Source organism: Euleptes europaea, chromosome 6, assembly GCF_029931775.1.
Source record: "Euleptes europaea isolate rEulEur1 chromosome 6, rEulEur1.hap1, whole genome shotgun sequence".
Lineage (NCBI taxonomy): Eukaryota > Metazoa > Chordata > Lepidosauria > Squamata > Sphaerodactylidae > Euleptes > Euleptes europaea.
The window spans coordinates 43983246-44003750 of NC_079317.1; the positions used below are offsets into that span (position 1 = coordinate 43983246).

Genomic DNA, 20505 nt, shown 5'->3' on the forward strand with positions numbered 1-20505 from the left:
CCTAGTCAAAACAACTGGGGGCCACAGCTGAGTTCCCAGAGTGTTAAGACCAGCCTTACAAGAACGCAATGAGGAGGGACGCGTGGTTCCCGCAGGGACGCTTCACTCCCTCCTCAACTGGGGCGGGACTCCACTGTGGTGAGAGAGGAAAAGAGAGCCAACGACCCCTGACTCCTTTTTTTTTTTTGGTTTCCCTCGCCTCTCTTCTGATTCGCCCCACCCCGCAACCCGAGCTTGGCCTTACTTCCCTCCGATTGGCTCCCACGCCCATCTTTCTGCGGAAGCCCGCCCCCCTTCTTTTTATTATTACACTATCTCCCTTTAACCGCCGCCTCCCCCCCACCTTTCTCACACGCCCCCTCCCCCCCAACACCTTCCACTGTTTGGGTTCCGAGGGTGTCAGCGAGGCGCGAGCTGCCATTTCCCCCAGAACCCCAGCCACCGTGTGTGTGGGTGAGAGAGAGAGAGAGAGAGAGAGAGAGAGAGAGGGAGAGCAAAAGAACGAAGCGGTTCAACGGCAACTCCTGATTGACTTTAGCCCGGCAACGCGCCACAGACAGGCTCGTAAACCGGGAGTGGGGGAGAGAGAGAGAGAGAGAATGAGAGCGCGAAAGCAGCACCGGCCCTCCTCCGTCCAGGCAGCTCTTCTACACCAGCTGCAGACGCACGCCTAGAGCAGGGGGAGCGGGGGGGGGGAGAGAGAGAGAGTGGGGGGGGGACTGCTGAGGCAAATTCCCTCTACCCTCTTCCCAGCCACCCGCCAGTCCAGCCACCTACCTAGCCTCGCTCGCCACATCGCTCCCTCCCCTCCTCCGCCCGCCTCCTCCTCCTCTGCCTCCCTCACTCCTTCCTCCCCCCTCCTCTCCTTCCCCCCTCATTCTCTCCTCCGTCTCACTTTCTTCCCCCCTTTTTTCCTCCCCACCACTCTCTCTCTCATTTTCTCCCCCCCCCACACCACCCATCCCACTCCACTTTCCCCTTCCCCCCTTTTTATTTTATTTATTTTTTTTACCTCCGCTTCTGCTGGCACTGCACTGCAGCTGCTGCCTTCGTCCTGCCTGCTTTTTCTTTCTCCCCCCCCCCCTCCACCACTTTCGCCAGATAAATAACTCTCTCGCGGTCCCCCACACAAAAAAAGCAGCATCCTTCGGGGTTTCCATTTCCCAGATTAGCTTGAAATCCAGAAGGGGGGGGGGGAGAGAGAGAGAGAGAGGGGGGGAAAAAAAAGCGGGACGAGCCCCCTTTCCTCCTCCTCCCCCTCCCTGCTCCCCCCACCCCTGAAGGGAGAAGCCAGTTATCCTTCCAGCGGCGGCGGCGGCAGCAAACATGATGGCGGCAGCTCCCATCCAGCAGAACGGGACCCACACCGGGGTGCCCATAGACTTGGACCCGCCGGACTCCCGGAAAAGACCACTTGAAGCTCCTCCTGAAGCCGGCAGCACCAAGAGGACCAACACGGGCGGTGGGTATTTCCCCCCTCCTCTTCCTCCTCCTCCTCCTCCCAAATCCCCCACCCACCTTCCCCCTTTTCCTACCTGCCCGCTTCTCTTCCTCGCCTCACCTCGCCGCACCTCACCCGCATTGCCTTTCTCCCCCCCCCCCCAAAAGAGTCTTTTATTTCTCCAATGTTATCATTCATCAAAATGGCGTCGCTTTTCGAGCATCTATCAGCCCGGTTTTATTTTAAATTTCGGAGATTCGCCTGGGCTGCGGGGGCTGCTCGGTCCTTGACCAAAGCCCAGAGCTGCTCTTTCGCCGCCGCCACCCCTCTGCTCACGTTTCACAATCGGGAGAAACGAAAGGGATAAATGGCGGCCCGGGGGGGGGGGGAGAACAGGCACTTTTTACCAAGCCCCCTTTGCTTAGGTTTATCTTCTTTTTGCGAGTTGCCAGGTAGACTTCCCCCAGTCTTGCCCGTTTCCTGGCACCGCTTTCCCTTTCAGTGGAAAATGTTGCACAGATTTGTTCTTCCTGGGGTTGGGTCACGGTGATGGGATGTGTGCGCGCGTGTGTGTGTGTCAGAGAGAGGTTTGCGGAGGGAGGGCGGGAGTTGCCTGTCTTAGTGCGGTGACTTGTTAGTTAACATCCTGCTCTTCCTGGATGAGATGAGTTATAACGGGACCAGCATCTCCTCTATTCATTTGCACTGGAGTCTTCATAACAATGCACCGAGGCAGAGGTGAATTTATTCATCCAGCATTAACAAACAGCAGAACTAGATAGCTGATGTATTTAACTGTTTGTATAATGTGTTGGGGGGCACACCTGTGCTAGCTGGGACGTCGACTCTCAGAGAAAGTGAGATGGCTCTGAACCTGTTCCTTTATTAATGCAAACTTCGCTAAAGATGCTGTTTTAAGCTGAAATGTGATGTCCAAAGTTGGGGTTGTTTTTAATAAAGAGGGCTTAAAATGTTTCTGGGTTTTTTATCTTGTCTTTACATAAAGACCTTTCAGAGCTAGTTCCTTAAAAGGTCCACAGCATTGATGGTAGTCGACCTGTACTGGTGAAGGGAGTACAACTGTTTGATTGTTAAGAAATATTTGATTCATTCATTCATAGCATTTACCTGCCCAGTTCTGGCTCTATATTTTTCTCCCCTCTAGCGTTGGGCAACTTAACACTAGCTCTCACCTTTTAAGTGTATACATGACTTCAGCTTCCTTTCATCTGAGAAAAAAATTCTTCTTAATGTCCTTTAATTAATGAGCTTAAGGGATCATTGGTATTTAAGAAGTGTTAAAGAAATACATCAGGATTACTTAAGCATATGATTGTATCTACCTTGCATTGAGGGTTTTTTTCGGGGGGGTTGAACTAAAGAAAGCCCACTGAACAAGATCTCACCTTTTTGGGTTATTTGTTGGGAAAATGAGTATTCTTATGAGGAATACAAACCAGCGGCTATTTTCTGATGGTGAAAAATAGCCTTTTGCAGCTAACAGTTCTTTCTTTTTTCTAAATATGTTTGTTCAATTTAGGGAGAAGTTGAAATTGTTGGCCAAATTTTTGTGAAAGCTATATTATTTTTTGAAGGTATCAGTTCATTGTATTGTATCATAACTAGTGCTGGAATTAAACTGATTTCACATACAGATTTAAACTTGAACTGGGTCATCTCTTCCCACAGCACCACAAAATTAAAGACAGTTTATTAGATTTATCATTTCAGAGCAGATATGAAGGTGCTGGTGCAACTAGTTACATATGTTTGTATACTACCGGTTACACAGTTAAAAGCGTATTTTTGAAGGCATGAAGAAGAATCACATTTCAGGTAGTAATTCTCTATATCTCAATTTTTTCAGAGGATGGCCAATATTTTCTAAAGGTCCTCATACCTAGTTATGCGGCTGGATCTATAATTGGGAAGGGAGGACAGACAATTGTTCAGTTGCAGAAAGAGACTGGGGCAACCATCAAGCTCTCTAAATCCAAAGATTTTTACCCAGGTAGGTGCAAGTTTTAGAAGATTTGTTAAATCCCTAGGGTAATATATCCATATCTGTATAATTAAACAGCATACCTTTATAAATGAACAGTATTGGCTTGCCGTTTCATTCAGTGGCATTATTAAATAGTAAAATAAACATTCAAGCGTAATGGGGGAGGGAGAATATACTCGTCTTGATATTTTTCCAAAAAAGAAAGAACGATAGTAAGCGATCTTATAATGACTATGGGGGGAAATCAGGAGAATAATGCTATTATGCCTGTATTTTCTGAGCATTTTGTTCTTATTGCAAGCAGTGTTTTAAGAAGCCAATCTTGACAGCTGGCATTAAGAATTTTTGAAGTTTTAAAAATCATTGTTGTGACAATTGAGCTAATTAAGTGAAAACACAGTGTGTTCTTTATAGAATAGGCCATTTACCTTAAATCCATTATGTTCCTTCTTTCTGCTTCATTGCTTTGTTCACTTGCCTTACTGTGGAATGAAGAGACCAAGTGCCTCTCATCAGATATTTTCCTGAACATGTAGTTCAGCTCGGAAATAAGAATGAATTCTGTATTCATATATAAGCAAAAAATATTTTAAATTATATACATATAGAAGAGTATGTAATTCAGGTATGGTCTTTATGATGATCTTTAATGTTCAGAAGTAGCATTCTGATTTTTGAGTAATTGTACAGGTACGGATTGTCTACTCTAAATTAAAATGTGTTGTCCTTTATGCTGAAAGCAGAAATGAAACATTATTGATAAAAATGTGATAATGCTTTGATTTTGTAATTCTGAGTGGCAGTTGTAGCTCTGCATTGAGATGGCCTCTGTTCACTTATCCCCCCAGTAGTAAAAACAAGTCTGCTTTACGTTTGTTGATTGTATTTAGACAGATGACTGAATTTTTTTCGATGGGGGGAAGCGTCTAGCATGATTATGATTAGAACAGCAATATCTAGAAAGTTACATTTCACCACTGTCTTAGATTCAGAAGTGGGTCAGTTCTTCGATTCAGAGTTTGCCATCACCTTGTAATGTTTCTTCTACAGAGGTAGACAGTGTCCACATTACGAGTAATAGAGGTGATATTATAGGTAAAATGTGTTAGTTTTACGAACAGTGCCTTTTTCTTGAAATAGTGCTTAAAACATTTATGAGATAGCTTGTACATTTTTAAAGGTGTAAATAACATGAAGGCCAGTATATATAGGGTAGCTGACATAATCCATAGTTTGTGAGAGTTTGGAAAACCTTGATTGCAAAAAATGATGACGGAATTACAACTCCAATAGCAAACTGAATTTGCTGAATTTACAGACAATAGTGGAACAGTGAGTCCTGTTTGAATGTGGGATGATGATGATGGGGGTACGGAAATGGTTGAGTATGATGGATAATGCCAAATTTAAATTATGTTGAAATTTAGCTATATGATGATCAAGGCTATAAGCTTTTATCTTTTCTAGTTCTGATAGAAATCAGTACTAAGGTGTTCATTTACTTTACAGCCTTGCAAATCCTTTTTTCATGTTTTCTCTGAATTGAAAAATTAGACAAGATGCAACATTGAGTTAAGTGTTTCAGTGACGTAAATAGGTTCCTCTGAAGGAAATGCCAGTGTGAAAGGGAACTTGTACAGTTTGGCTGTAACAGGTGTAAACTAATCCCCAGTTTAGATACTGAGACCTATTTTATACATCAAGCTACACTATTGATCACTTCTTAGCAAGCAAATTATTTGGATTTACGTTAACCTAGACTGCTACCTGTTAAGACATGAACAGATGTTAGGTAGTCAGTGTTTGTTGGTGCTAGTTAGTGTTTCTGTTTGTGTCTGTCCATGAGCCTGAGGAATTTTTGGAGCTCTTACATTCTTCTAGCTGTTGGCTCTTGAGTTTCTTCCAGTCCATGTTCCCCCCAAAGCCTTAATCTGAACTATGCTAATTTTAGATTAGTTTAAAATTAGTATAGACATTGATATTTTCTAAATGTAAAATTTCCAGCTAATTGTAAGAATTAACTCTGGGGCTTTAAACTCAGCACATTTGTATATTTGTTTTATCATTAGTACTAGCTAGTTAAACATTTTATTGACAGTTTATGCAAAGTAAAGGGGAAAGTATCATGTTAGTACAGAATTCTCCAAGCTATAGAAAAATGTAACTCTGGTATAGAAAGAATTAACATTAATTATTAGTAACATAAATAATATAACTTTTTTACATCTGTAGAGAAAACAGTATTATTTTTTCCTTAGTTATTACTGACCAATTTAGCACACATCTTCAGATTAATGGTGTTCGTGCTGTCAAAACACATTGAGCCTACAGTTCAAGGAAAATTGACTAAATGTTAAGAAGGAACAATACCCGTTCAGACACATTTTTTTAAGCGTAATCATTATCTGTTTATGCAACTGATACTATTCTCTAAATGTTTGTAAATAAGAATGTTTATGTAGTTGTGGAACTTCGATGCTGAATTTGCAGTAACACTCCTTGGTGGAACAGGGTAACTGCAGGTGATGGCATGATTACTTCTTTTTGTTTCCTGTAAAGTACATTAATACCTCCCACCTGCACACACTCTGTGCTTGTGAATTCTACTGAATGTTGTTTTGAAAACAGCCATCTATCTGTATTTCTGGACATTGTTTCATTTCAACAAAAAGGAATTAATGGACATCATATGCAGCACATCTTCTAGTTAATACCATTGCATTTTTGGGGGAGTGGTATTTCTAAAGGTCACAAAACTGGTGGGAGAGGAAGTAGAGCTCAACACTTTTACTTTCTGAAGTGCTGTTGGAGCTTGTTTGATTTTAGTTCCTGACAAATAGTTATGCAGGAGTTTAATTAGTCATGTTGAATAACATTTTTATATGGGAAATTGTATAGATACACACTTTTTTAGTGCAAGTGGTTACTTTTTTGTTTTTGTTTTTTCATCTGCTCAGAACGGTTGAAAGCAGAACCTTTAAGAGGGTTCTACAATGCAGGGAAAATCAAAACCTTATGTGAATTATGAGACTGTAATACAAGTTTGCCATTTTTTTACAATTACGTAATTTGCCGTGTCTTTCTTAATTTATTCATTATAATCTTCCTAATATATCCATTCTTCTATTATTAGGATTTTATTTTTATTGTTTAGTTTAATGAACATCTGTATAAATGCTTAAGTGTGAATGAGTTCCAGTTGGCAGCCTTAACCATTGCTAGAAGTTGTGTTGCAATGAAGATGTCATTAATGTGAAAGGGAGAGGACATCTCTGATCCTACTATGTTTTAGTTTTGCGTGTAGGTGTTCTGATGTGGGAGATTTATCACAGGTTGTGTTGATCTATATAGTATTGCAAACATTTGCACTGACGAGATTTTTTTTTTTTTAATTAAAATAGTTTTGCCAAACAGATTTTCGGAAATTGTGGTGCTCCGGTTAGATCTGCAAACAAAGTTTGGTTCATAGCTTTCTACTTATAAATGTTCAAATATTGAATACCAGCTGTTAGAAGGCATTCTTCTCAATTGCACAGCTGTCATAGTTCTTGTTACTTTTTGTTTTCATTTTTAAAATTTGGATCTATTTTAAAGTTCAAATGGAAGTTATAAAAATCTGATTTCGGTAAGATGGTTAGGTAGTTTTGATTTTGCTCTGTGGGTATTGTGTATAGTCTTTTTATTTGGGAGATGGCAGTAATCTTCATTAAACACATTCTTTGGCTTTTAGAACTTTTAATGTTTATGCATTTTGTTCCTTGAGTTGATTTTACAGCTGTTGAAGGAAACTTGAAAAAGAGGAAACCGTGTTCAAAATTGAATTGCTTATCTTGAATTGAATGTTATAAAATAATAATACTCTTAAATCTATACTTGTTACACATTAGGCTTCAATTAAAGGAATGCTAGCTGCCTGATTCTTTGCAGAAATACTCAGAAGTAAATTGAGAAACACACCCAGATAAGTACATAAGATTGTGATCTTAGAATATAAGAAGTTGAAGGGGTAAAATAGTCACAGTTCAACTACCTGCTGCAGGGCAGTATAACCAGTCAATTTAGAGAGGCTTTCCATAAGCAGTGTACTATGCTGGATGAGGAAGTTGCTGCAAGTGAGCCAAGTCACATTCTATTATTACAGGATAACTGCCATCCAACCTGAAGAAAATTTCTTCTTGGTGCCAAATGTGGTGATTATTCTTCCCCTGAGTATGTGACCCTTCTGCCAAATCCCTTTAAGGGAAACTTAATTAGGTGTGATTCTGTATAACAAACACAGAGACATTACTTCATTTGAAGTGTGTTTGAGATTAAGGTGTCAAAGAGTATAGCCAGAAAATGCCTACAAATTGAATGCTACCTGTGCAATTGTTTATCAATATAAATAGTTGCCCTGTGTCTTTCTGAAGACGTTACTGTTCAAATTTATTTGACAGTGACAGCAAAATGAAAGGAATATGTACTTCGCAGCTGGGATTTATACATTACCTGACCATAATTTACATAATGCTTTATGAATAACAGTTGTCCTTTAAGTTGTTGCATGGTTAACATTTGAATTTCACTATTGCAAGGTACATCTACATGGGAAAAATGAATCATATTAAGAATGAATCCTTATGAGTTAGGGAAAAATAATCTATGATCAGTTTTCAATTTCAACATTTAAAACTGCTACATAACTTTCCAGTAATGGGATGAAAATAACAGTTCAGTGCACCAACCAGTAATTTACAAAATGAAGACATTGCAAAAAAAAAAGTTAAAAATGAAGCATATATGGAAAGGGAGTGTTGTTGTTCCTGAAACTTAATTACACCAATGGCATTTCTCTTTATTAATAGTAAAATTATAGACACCTTAGTAATATGGGTGTAATTTCTGAGAATATTGGAAAAGGAGTCTTTGTACAACTTAACTCCTCCTTTAAAAAAAAATTATTTTAAACTCCTGCTTTATGAGAGTGACTGAAATAATTGACTTTATTTTGAAAAATAATGTCTTCTTTTGATGATTAAATTTCCAGCCAGAATAGGTCTGAACAATTACATTGTGCTAGGAAAGAAACAAATTTTTGTTTCAAAGAATTGCTTCTGTATTGTCAGACAGCAGATATTGAAAGCAGATAATGTGAAGGTTGGGGTTAAAAGGAGGGCTTTCCCCCTTGATTGCCATCTCATTTCCATCTTTGGACATAGCTCTATTTTAACTTGAAACAACATCTGTAGTGGACTAACTGACAAACATTTCTCTGGGACTCATTGCAGTTTGCAGCAGGTGCAGCTGGCGTAGCAACCCTTCTCTAGAAGAGGTTAGTTTGTTTTTAACATTTATCAGTAGTCCAGGGGGAATGAATGACTGGTAGAGACAGTGAAGGTTGTCAGTTGTCCAGTGCTGGAATGCTGCAGGTAATTGGGCTGGACTGGTGGGAACTGTGGCAATGTGCTTCTCACGTTGCACTGCAGCTGCTGTTGATCTTAATTAATCTGACCCTCCGAGGCTGCAGTGTCATAGCATAAAATGCAGCACATACTAGTAATGGATAAGCTATTCTTTCATACTGCTCTTGCTGAATGTTTTAAAAACAGATTTAAACCAGTCAATATTGTATGCAAATAAGTAGACAGGTTATGAAACCAAGTTGGGTGAAAGCATAAGGAAATACTTAACATTTTTGTATGATGTTTTTATAGCCTGTATGATGTGATTACCCTCCTAGGTTTTTGTTCTTAATATATTGAACTAAGTTCTGATAAAATATGTAGGGCCTACTTCTGTGAAAACATTTTCCACTAGCCGTTAATTCTGCATATCAAATATTTACTTGTACAGAGAGAATATTGTCTGTTTCCAGAAATATTTGTTTCAGCTCCAGATAAAAGTATAACATGTGTTATTTCTGTTTTGGTATGTTATAATTATGAGGTTATCTTGGTCAGTTTTACTACAAATCACTGCATGCTTGTTTAAAACTAGCTTTGTTCATTACTTTAAACAAACCGATGGTGACTTCTGCCTCTGTTTTGAAAAAAAATCACATTTGTTCCATATACTGGTCATATATCAAAAGTTGTTTAACATTCTTCCTTTATGGGAGGGTATCTAAGCACTTTTTGTTTACTTACACGTTGAGATAATTGTTAGAAATGATTGTTTATATTGTGCTGCACTGTTCAGTGCTGCGGAATATAAATATGTAAATGGTTCCAGGCTTAGAAATGTGCACCCTTTGAATCACAGGATAATATAGATCAACTTCATTCTTTTGATTTCTTAAGTTTCAATATACATTGAAGGCAAATATACATTGACTTCTAAAAACTGAGTAAACTTGCCTGGCTCAGTTGGTATTCGTTTAACACTTTAGCATTACTCAGTACATTAGACAGCTTCTTCGCGTGAAGGTATGATATAATCATGCATGGAAAACAAAGCATAGCCCCATGGACTTCATTTAAGAATAATGTTTAAAATTTACCGCAAGTATAATTTTCAGTTATGAGCATGTGTTCCTTGTTACTATTTTGTTTGGAACAAATATTCTCCATAATTATTCCCCCCTTTCCTCCCCTGCGTATTCCAACAGGCCTACCTTGTCACAACTCTGAAAAATAATTTTGATTATTTTAGAAAATTTCTCAAAAAGGTGGAACTATGGTAAGGTTATTACTTTTTTCCTGCATAATTATCTTCAGCCATGGATTTGTTCACATTTCTCATCTTGTATTGCCAGCCAGTAGCTTCGAAAACATTGATTCGTTACCTCGGTCAGTTAGACTTCAGTTTGAAGCCTACTGTATCCATTCAAGTGTTTAGTTTCTGATCAAGTGCTACCTATATTAGTGTTGTTCATCTTTTTCTGCGGCTTCAGTTTGGATCATACGGTTCATATGCTGTAAACCTACATATGAACGCACTCTTCCAAAAATCTTTTCAAAATACCCAGGAAAAAATAAATTAAATGTCTAACCTAATTTTAAAGATACATGTTTATAAAGGAGATGAAAAATCTAGAAAATGACAAGCCTGCTGGAGGGTAGGAGGCTACTATACAGCTCCTTTTTAGACTGACATAGGTCTGGCACTACAACGGGGGCAATTTTTGTTGTTTCTTTGTCTTAATGGCAAAGGTATGATTCACTCCAAGTGATGGGTTTTTAATGGTGCTGCATAGTTTTTAATGGTGCTACATAAATTTTATGTAAAGAGGGGTACAGTAGTATGGTCCACCATGGCCAGAAATAATACTTCTGGATTAGTAGTTGCAAGTACTGTGTATATATATGAACTCAAGCTTATTGAAATGTTTGTGTGATAGTGAACTTCTAGGGCAGGAGGGGTGAGTGGAGCAAAACAAACGAGTGTTTTGTTTCTCCTTTTATTTTTCTTAAGTCTCACAACAGTGCCAATCCAGTAATTTTATCAGGTAAGACAATAACTAGAGGACCAAGAATTGTCACTGTAGCGGCTGTATTTTGAAGAAAATGTACAGTTGGCAAAACACCCGTGTTAGTTGATGTAAGTATGACATCACTTGTTTATCCTCTGGCTACTGCTGGTGAGTCTTTCACTGGACTAAAACTATATGCATCCTTAAGGCAGGTGGGATATGAGGGTTCTGTACTGCTGCTACTGTTACTGAGCTGGACTCTCATCTCTTCCGACTTTCTTGATAAATCTGTCACTATGCAGAATACAAACTCTTGGAAAATGGGTGTCATGGAGAATGTACAATTGACCAAGGCAGTAAGAAAAGGGTCATTGTGGAATAGGGATGATGTAGGTATGATAAAACTGTGGTGCTACTGCATGTAGTCTTTGGTGTAATATATAATACTGCTTGAATGCTTCTTATTTAGAATTACGTAAACATTTTTCCCTATAAAATATACTATGGAAAATGAAATGTGGTACACATGTTGAATCTGAATAATGTCCAAAATATTTCAAATGCAGGTTTTTGTGCCCATGCATAACCACAGATAATTAGACCTGTGACTCATTGTGATGCATGTAATCACTAATTCAAGTAGTGCATGGATGGTGGATTTTTGCAATCTGCCGGTAAAAAGTAATAATCATGGAGATCTGCGTGTAGATCTAGCTTCTTCAGTTTCTTCCGCTAGTATTTTGTTTCACCTTAACTATTATTTACATATATAACAAACATACAACGTCACTGTTTTTTCTTCCTCCCATTCCTCTAGAGTATCTTCCTACTCCCTTGTTCAATGCCTTCTTCTATTTTATACACCACAAAACTCTTTTTGGTCTTTTGATCACAATTGCTTTAGTGCATGTGTCATCTCTGCCATCTATGAGGCATTGGCCTTTCAAATCTGCAGTGTTTTTTAAAAGGGGGCAGTTTACACTGTAAAAAGTATTGCAAAGGGATTGCAAAATATGGACGCATGTATCTGGGTTTTTTCCCTTGCATCATACTGGGTTAGAATTTATCCTACCGTTAACGGAGTAAGTTGGTGTAAGGGGTTTTTGTAGCCCTTGTCCCTCTAGCAGCTTCTGAAGGTTGGTGTTGCGTCAGGACCAACTTAGGGTATTTATTTATTTAATTCATTTGTACTCCACCTTTATGCACAACGGGGACCCAAAGCTGCTTACATCATTCTCTTCTCCTCCATGTTATCCTTGCAGCAACCCTGTGAGGTAGGTTAGACTGAGTGTGACTGGCCCAGGGTCACCCAGCGAGCTTCCATGGCATGAATGATAATTTGAACTTGGGTCTCCCAGACATTAGTCTGACGTTCTTAACCACTGCATCCCACTGGCACACCAAACTGGATGTTGAACAAGAAGCTATAGTTAGAAAGGGAAATCTGCAAGAATTGTACCCCCACACACAGACTCTTCCATCATTCACCATCAGAAATATAAAGGAAAATGAAGATGGGCAGGCAGCTCATAGTGGCCCTTGCTCATTTGTGACCTTGGATGAAATCTGAGGGGGTTGTCTTTTACTTTGTGTCTTGACTGAAATGTGTGTGTGTGTGTGTGTGTGTGTAAAGTGCCGTCAAGTCGCAGCCGACTTATGGCGACCCCTTTTGGGGTTTTCATGGCAATAGACTAACAGAGGTGGTTTGCCAGTGCCTTCCTCTGCACAGCAACCCTGGTATTCCTTGGTGGTCTCCCATCCAAATACTAACCAAGGCTGACCCTGCTTAGCTTCTGAGATCTGACGAGAAATGTAGTGGAGCATTTTGTATGGACTTTCAACAAATTTATAATAATTACTGTGTTTGATTCATTATCTAAACCAGTGGTTGGCAAACCGCGGCTCGCGAGCCGCATGCGGCTGTCTGGCCCCTTGAGTGGGGCTCTGCCCATCTGGGTGGCACTGCTTCGCTCCTCCCCGGCCTCTGCCCCACAGCTGCTTATTATAGCCGTCCATCCTCATCTCACCCCCCTTTCCCCTCCTAGGCTCCATCCCCCGAGCCCACATAAGGGCGAGAGAGGCTTGCATCAGCCTCCTCCACCCTCCCAGCCCGGTTGCTCCAATCTCCCCGGCCCCGCCCCGGGTGCGCCCGCCCGCGTCTCAGCTGGTTGTCGGGGCTTTAAAGAGGCCGCGGTAGAATGCCGTGCACCAGCTGGTTCTCTCCCGGCTCTCGGGTGGCTGCGTGGTCGCTGGCCGAGCTGTCTTTGGGGGTTCTGCTCTTCCCCCCACTGGAGATCCTGCTGGGAAAGGGTAGGTGGTAGCTGGTGGTTCCCTCCAGTCCCCGGCGGGGTTGTCCCACCCTTCCCGCCGCACCGGCTGCGGCGCAGAGGTTTGGAGTGGACTCTCCCTCTCCCTGTCGTACCCCTCCTCCTCCCCCCTTTCCCTCCCCTCACAGCGCGGATGGGTTTTGAACGCGGCGCTCAAGGCCCGGCAGCACCAAAGCGGGCAGCAGCAGCCAATCAGCGGGCGGGATTTTTCACGTTGGTTTTGGCTGGCGGAGGAGGTGGAGGCGCTGAGGAGGGGCGGATGGGCGGACGGCAGGCTGGCTGGGAAGGGAAGAAAGGAGCCCAGGCGGCTGCAGCGAGGAGGAGGCCCAGAGGCGAGCGCCAGAGGCCGAGGCGGCCGAGATGTGCCAGGGTGGCTGCCGAGAGGTCAGTGGGGGTCAGGCGAGGCCCCGGGGGGGGGGTAAAGCCATGTTTGATTAAAATATTGTCGAAGGCTTTCACGGTCAGAGTTCATTGGTTCTTGTAGGTTATCCGGGCTGTGTAACCGTGGTCTTGGAATTTTCTTTCCTGACGTTTCGCCAGCAACTGTGGCAGGCATCTTCAGAGTAGTAACACTGAAGGACAGTGTCTCTCAGTGTTACTACTCTGAAGATGCCTGCCACAGTTGCTGGCGAAACGTCAGGAAAAAAAATTCCAAGACCACGGTTACACAGCCCGGATAACCTACAAGAACCATGTTTGATTAGTTTGTACTCTCTTTTTGGGATTTGTACTCTCTACATGCACATTTTCCCCATCCAGATTCTCAAAACTCTGCATGGGGGGTTATTGGCCATTTATGAATGGGAGGTTTTGCCTTGGATTTGCCACTCAGATGCACATTTTCCCCATCCAGATTCTCAAAACTCTGCATGGGGGGTTATTGGCCATTTATGAATGGGAGGTTTTGCCTTGGATTTGCCGCTCAGATGCACATTTTCCCCATCCAGATTCTCAAAACTCAACAATAAGCCCCCTGCAGAGTTTTGAGAATGCAGATGGGGAAAATGTGCATCTAGAGAGCAGCAAATCCAAGGCAAAACCCCCCATGCATGAATGGTTGTTAAAAGGCGTTTTGGCTCTCAAAAGAAATCTCAATCGTTGTACTGTTGATATTTGGCTCTGTTGACTAATGAGTTTGCCGACCACTGATCTAAACAATTTCTTAGTTGCCTTTTTTATCAAATCATATAAAGCCTTTAGGAATTAACAAGCAGCATGGAAGTTATTTTTCTCTCTCTAGAGCCCTCTCAGTTTCGAAGCACTTCAGGTTGTAGTACATGTTGGAGAATGCCTGCAAGTGTTGTCTTTATTTCCCATCAAGTACTTAGCGGGGCTACTAATGGCATGGATTTCTGCGGTGTCTCCTGGTTAAATTAAATGTTGGCAGGTATTTGTGCTGTCTACAATTTAACATTGTTTCAGGAGATATTTATTATCGTTTTACACTGCTCCATCAGTGAGTGACCACACTCTGTATAGCGGAGGGTTTAGGTGCTAGGAAGGATTATTGGGTAGAAATGTTCTAAAAATTTTATAAAAATCTAATTAAATATGCTAACTTGTAAAATATGTTAATTGTAAAATTATATCACTGTTCAAAAGTAATGTTCTTAAGAAGAATTTCAGTTAATATATTTCACATCAGAGTGTCCCTTGGTAACCTAGGGAACATTTAAAACAAGCATGAGAAACTGAATTGGCAGGCTATCCTGGCTGAGGGGGCTCTTACCTTGATTTAAAAACCAGCACAAAAATATCAAAGTCTGATTTGGAAATATTTTAAAACAAAAATATGGGAGCAAAGATTTTTCAGAAGACAAATGCAAATCATTATATTGTCGAAGGCTTTCATGGTCAGAGTTCATTGGTTCTTGTAGGTTATCCGGGCTGTGTAACCGTGGCCTTGGTATTTTCTTTCCTGACGTTTCGCCAGCAGCTGTGGCAGGCATCTTCAGAGGAGTAACACTGAAGGACGGTGTCTCTCAGTGTCAAGTGTGTAGGAAGAGTAATATATAGTCAGAAAGGGGTTGGGTTGAGCTGAATCATTGTCCTGCAAAAAGTATCAAAGGTAATGTGCTAATCATTGTCCTGTAAGTATCAAGATAATGTGCTAATGAGGGTGTGGTATGTTAATATGGAACCATTGTATCCTGAAGTGATCTGTTAATGTGTGAAATCCATGCAGATTAGCTTTGAATATGAGGGCAGGAAGGCTCCCACCCTCCTAGCTTTCCACAAACTATGGAAACTGAATGATTCAGGAGGGCTTTTTTATATATGTAATTAAGACTGTACTGTAATGAAATGTTTCAGAAAGATGCTTTGGGAAAGACAATGGACTATACTACTTTGTATAGTATGAGCTGTCTGCTTCTGTAAATATGATCCTACTATGCAATTTCTGCATTAACGTCATATTAATGCTTAAGCTTTGTTTCATCTCTGTTATCAGATTTATGCTTATTTTCAGATTTTTGCAATCAAGACCTTATTGCTTTGTTTATTGGATGTCCCATCCTGTTGGTTGAATTTGTTTTACACAGTGTAATCTGTCTTGAGTCTCAGTGAGGAAGGCGGACTATAAATGAAGTAAATAAATAAATATTAGGCTGTTGTATGTACCTGCAGTTTAGCACCATTTTTTTATAGAGTGTTGTGCATTTAAAAAGTAAGCCTGACATAATGGAATTAAACATTGTTCTGCTGGATCAGACTTAAAGCTTGGATCTGATTTCTCCCTTCATGGTGTCCCCATTCCTAGGAATAATATTTCAGGGGGCATTTTGGATTGCGATGCCAAGCAGGGTCAGCCCTGGTTAGTATTTGGATGGGAGATCACCAAGGAAGTCAAGGGTTGCTATGCAGAGGCAGGCAACAGCAAATCAACTCTGAACGTCTCTTGCTTTGAAAAGCCTTGCGGGGTCGTCATAAGACAGCTGTGACTTCCTACCACCACCAGGAAGGAAGAGGTGGAAGTCGCGAACCACAGATCAAAATCTCTTCCATCCATGGAAGCCTTCTGGTGGTTCCACGACCAAGGTTGCATGCTATCTTGTGTTCTATGTCAAGAAGTGGGAAGCCAAAGAATATTGCGCAAAAAAAAAAAAGTGACAATTTCTGTCTGTAGCTTGACAATCATATGTTTTCAGATAATATGGACTATTTTGACATGTTTAAAAACTAGTAAAGCTGCATATGAAAACGAATAGTCTTGATATAGATGCCATATGTAATGATTGATGTTGGCATGCACTTGAAATGGCATACATAATGTAGTAAAATATAGGTATTAAGAACTTGAACAGTTGAACTTCTGTTTTTGTTGTACAGTTTTTTCTAATGCATCTGCATTTGAAAAACCTTTCTTTTTAAGGTTCCTCATTTTTGGTAATTTATAAATAGCATCAATGAGCTAAAGCTTGCTTGAAGATTAAATGGAGAATGTTTTCAAACTTGCACGTATATAAATCTGTATTGCACTTTTTTTTAAGTACTAACATTGTGCTTACAGGTATGAGTATGTAATGATCGCCCTGATCTGGATAGCCCAGTCTTGGCTGATCTTGTCAGATCTCGGAAGTTAGGAAGTGTTGGCCCTGGTTAGTATGTGAATGAGAGAACACCAAGGAAGTCCAGAGTCACTATGCAGAAGCGGGCAATGGCAAATTGCCTCTGAATGCCTCTTGCCTTGAAAATTCTGTGGAGTTTACATAAGTTGGCTGCAACTTGACAGCAGTAAATAAATAAAATCAGTTGTACGTATCGTGTGTGCGTGTAAAGTGCCATCAAGTCATAGCTGACTTATGGCAATGCAGTAGGGTTTTCAAGGCAAAAGACTAACCGAGGCGGTTTGCCATTGCCTTTCCCTACATAGTGATCCTGGTATTCCTTAGTGATCCTGGTATTCCTTAGTGGTCTCCCGTCCAAGTACTAACCAGGGCTGACCTTGCTTAGCTTCTGATATCTAAGGAGATCAGGCTACCCTGAATACTAATCCGTGACTGTAGTTTCAAAAGTAGTATTGGCAATAAGAGTCAACATATAACCATGTTTCTGGGGTTATTCCAATCCTAATACTTGATGTTTCTTGATTACTTACTGCTTAAACATTTCTGGATTAAAAATAAAAGATTTCTACTGTTAAAAGCAAATAGCTTTTACATTTCCTTTACACTTTTTAGCTGCCTTGAGGATTTGGGTTGAAATTAAGATATAAATTTATAATATATTTTAACATTAGTTTGGAAGACAAACAAACTTCAGGTGGAATTTGGTTGCACATGGTTTAAGAGGGAGGATGGGAGACTAGAGCACTGTGGCTAGCATACAGCTCATTATGCCCTTGTATACTTGAATATCTCATTATTTACTGATGTGTATAGATGTCTGCCTGGAGGCATACCTATGACGAAGCTGCTTGCTTATGCACATCCCTGGGTACATAAAATGACACTGGACAGTCTATACGACCCTTCTGGAATACCGGTTTCTTCCCAGACACTTATATGGCCTTGCGAAGGACATAGCTATGGACTCTGAATGATATAGGTGAACATATTTGGGAAAGAGTTTTTGTTAACTCCATGGTTCATAGTACTGTCCCATTTGTGATCCATGCTATATTTTCCATAACCTATTGAATAACATTTCATTGGCACTGTTAAATGACACGGGGACTTCCTTTAATAAGTGATATCTGGTACCTGTGAACTTTAAGAGACTTGTGGGGGTATGTGAATCAGAACTGGGGAAATGTTGAGCCATTGATGTATATCTAGTTCTGGCATAATTCTTACCCAGGCTCAATACCTAGCAAGCAGGTAGGATGCTGTTAAGTCCTGTTATCTACATCATGCATGCTGTGAATCTGTAATATACTTACTTTTTTCCAGCTCTGTGTTGGTGTCTCTACTCTTATTGTTATTACTTGCCTGTAGCTTTAAGAAATGAATGTGTTCTTGGTGGCCATTGTTAGGCAACCACAAGATAATTGCCAGCATTCAATCCTTGGAATCTGTCAGTGTACAGGGGCAGGGCCTTTTCCAGGTATGCTGTGGCCTTTGAGGGAGGACTCATGGGGCCAAACTTGGCAGTAACCACCAGGCTACTTGCTATAACTGCAGGTAGATGATTCACACCAGGCTGGCTGTTTGCTACTTCTCAATAGCAGCCACCCCATGAAACCTAGTGTGGTGTAGTAGTTAGAGTTTCAGAACACAGTCCAGAAGATCCAGCTTCAAATTCCCACTCTGCTGTGGAAACTCATTGGGTGACCTTGGGCCATTCGCACACTCTCATGCTAGTCTACCTCACAGGGTTGTTTTTGAGGATAAAATGGAGGAGAATACTGTAAGCTGCATTGGGTCCCTATTGTGGAGAAAGTTGAGTTATGAATGAAGTAAATAATAAATACAGCTGAAGATGGGGAGAGAGTTAAAAGGTTGGTTGGTGGGTTGAAAGGAGAAAATGAAGCAGGAAAGGTGAAGATATGGGGGTTGCCAGGAGGAGGAAAAGAACTAGTAGTGAGGGGAAGGATACAGAAAAATGAAGTGCTCTTGTGAGTTCTTGTGGTTTCCCCACAAGATGACTTGACCCTGGACAACCTGGCAGTGTTTTTCCCAGAGGGAAAGCTGATGACAGGAACACAGATGTACGTAGGTTGGCTCATGGGTAGGAGGGAGAGAAGGAAGGAGGAAAAGAGGTGCTTCAGGGAAGGGAATGAAGAAATAGTGGGGGAGAGGAAAATGAGATCCTCCCAAAAGTCCTTGCAAGTCCGCCATATCCCTCTTAGATTAAGCTCAATAAGGGGAAAGCCAGTAAGTTGGAGTGTGTTGTAAAATGTCAGTTTGCAGCAGTGCACAGCCTAATCTAATTAAATTTGCATGTTTACAGGAATTGAATCTGGGCCTTTATGCATGACTATGTGCTCTGCTGCTGCTGAGTTATGGCTTCTTCCACACAGATCAAATGTATGTTCTCCTAATCTATTGTAGAGAACATAAGCAAATGGACTGAAAGAACTTCAAATTTGAATCAGAGCATTATTCTGAAAGGATGGGTATTGTTGGTTTAATAGCTAAGTTGATGCTTTTAAACTTCTTTCCTATTTAATGTGTGATATACTGTTTATATCAGCGGAGCAGTGGTGAAACATGGCAGTGTTCAGTGTCTTTCCCAATTTTCTATTGTTCCCATTTCACATATTGATGCAGTGCCTTTAATTTGATTTCTGCTGCTAGGAGACTGCATTTTAATACTAAGTCTGAAGTAGGCTACCTCTGTTCTGGTGTGTTTCCTCCATGAAGAACTGTAAGGATGTATTCAGACTCAGTAATGTGTGGGCTACTCATACTTAATTACAATATTGGCATTTGTGATAGCGTTCTTTAGAGAGCTCACAGATGATGTAGGCATTTATAAAAGATACCTCAGATCTTGTACTTATGAATGCTGTTTCCTACCATGCCTGTTAACATATACCTAACTGAGAATGCCACAAAGATTTTCTCAGATTTGTAAACAATGTTTTGTAAATAAGGGAAAGAAGAGATTATATGTACACTTTAAGATAGAGGAACTGCGGAAGTGGCTTACTGAGTGAGACCATTTCTACCCCTTTGTTTTTTGTATCAGATGACAATGTCATGAGAAACAGATTGTCCATGACACACACAAGCTCTGTTTGATGCTGTAAATATGTTTGTCTAATTTGTCTTCACTATGATATCTGAATGTAGGCACCTTGAAGAACGGGAATCTATTTCCACAATCAGGAAACCCATTTTGTTCATGCTTGGGTCCCCCCCCCCTCTATTTTGTCATGACATCTGAATCCACCATAATCTGTAAACCTTCACTTCTTTCTTAATGTTGTTTTCTTTTGATAGGTGCTATTTTTATTTTTCCAGAAGAGGTGAAGATAGAGGCAGATTCCTGAGAGTCAAAATTACTAGCTTGCCAAAGGATTTTAGTATATATAGGAGAGGGAGAAGGGCTGCGATGTAAATGGCTTTTAAGTATACTTTTTTCTTAAATCCATCTATTTTGTAAAAAAAAAGTTTTTAAACAATGGTCACATAATCTGTTAATTTAGTATACATAAATAACTAGCACTTGGATTGTCAAGAAACCCCCCTATATGAGTTCTTCAGCTGGTCTACCCTGATTTTAATTAATTAAACCTTTTTTTATTTTTAAAGTTTCAACTGCATTTCAGTAAAGAGTCTTTAGCTAGGTTTGCAGACAGCTTCTCTCACCCCTTTTGTTTGGCTTGTAACTTGATAATAACTCTAGAAAATACAACTCTATTTTAGCACTTCTTTCTGTTAGAACTGGTGGGAAA

General features: G+C 40.6%; 1 protein-coding gene across 5 annotated transcripts in view; it reads left to right on the plus strand.

Moving 5' to 3' along the window:
• The first annotated feature begins 1220 nt into the window (after nt 1-1220).
• Nucleotides 1221-20505, plus strand: part of NOVA1 (NOVA alternative splicing regulator 1) — a 191042-nt gene continuing 171757 nt past the window's right edge. For 2 of the 5 annotated variants that reach the window (XR_008933373.1, XM_056852180.1), the window contains exons 1-2: nt 1221-1462; nt 3309-3452. Coding sequence is in view for 4 of the 5 variants with exons in the window: in XM_056852180.1 (XP_056708158.1) it covers nt 1327-1462; nt 3309-3452 (280 nt within the window). In the remaining variant the exon portion in view is untranslated. Of the gene's footprint in view, nt 1463-2032; nt 2180-3308; nt 3453-20505 lie in introns of those variants that run through there. The other 3 variants (XM_056852176.1, XM_056852177.1, XM_056852178.1) reach the window with 3 other exon arrangements.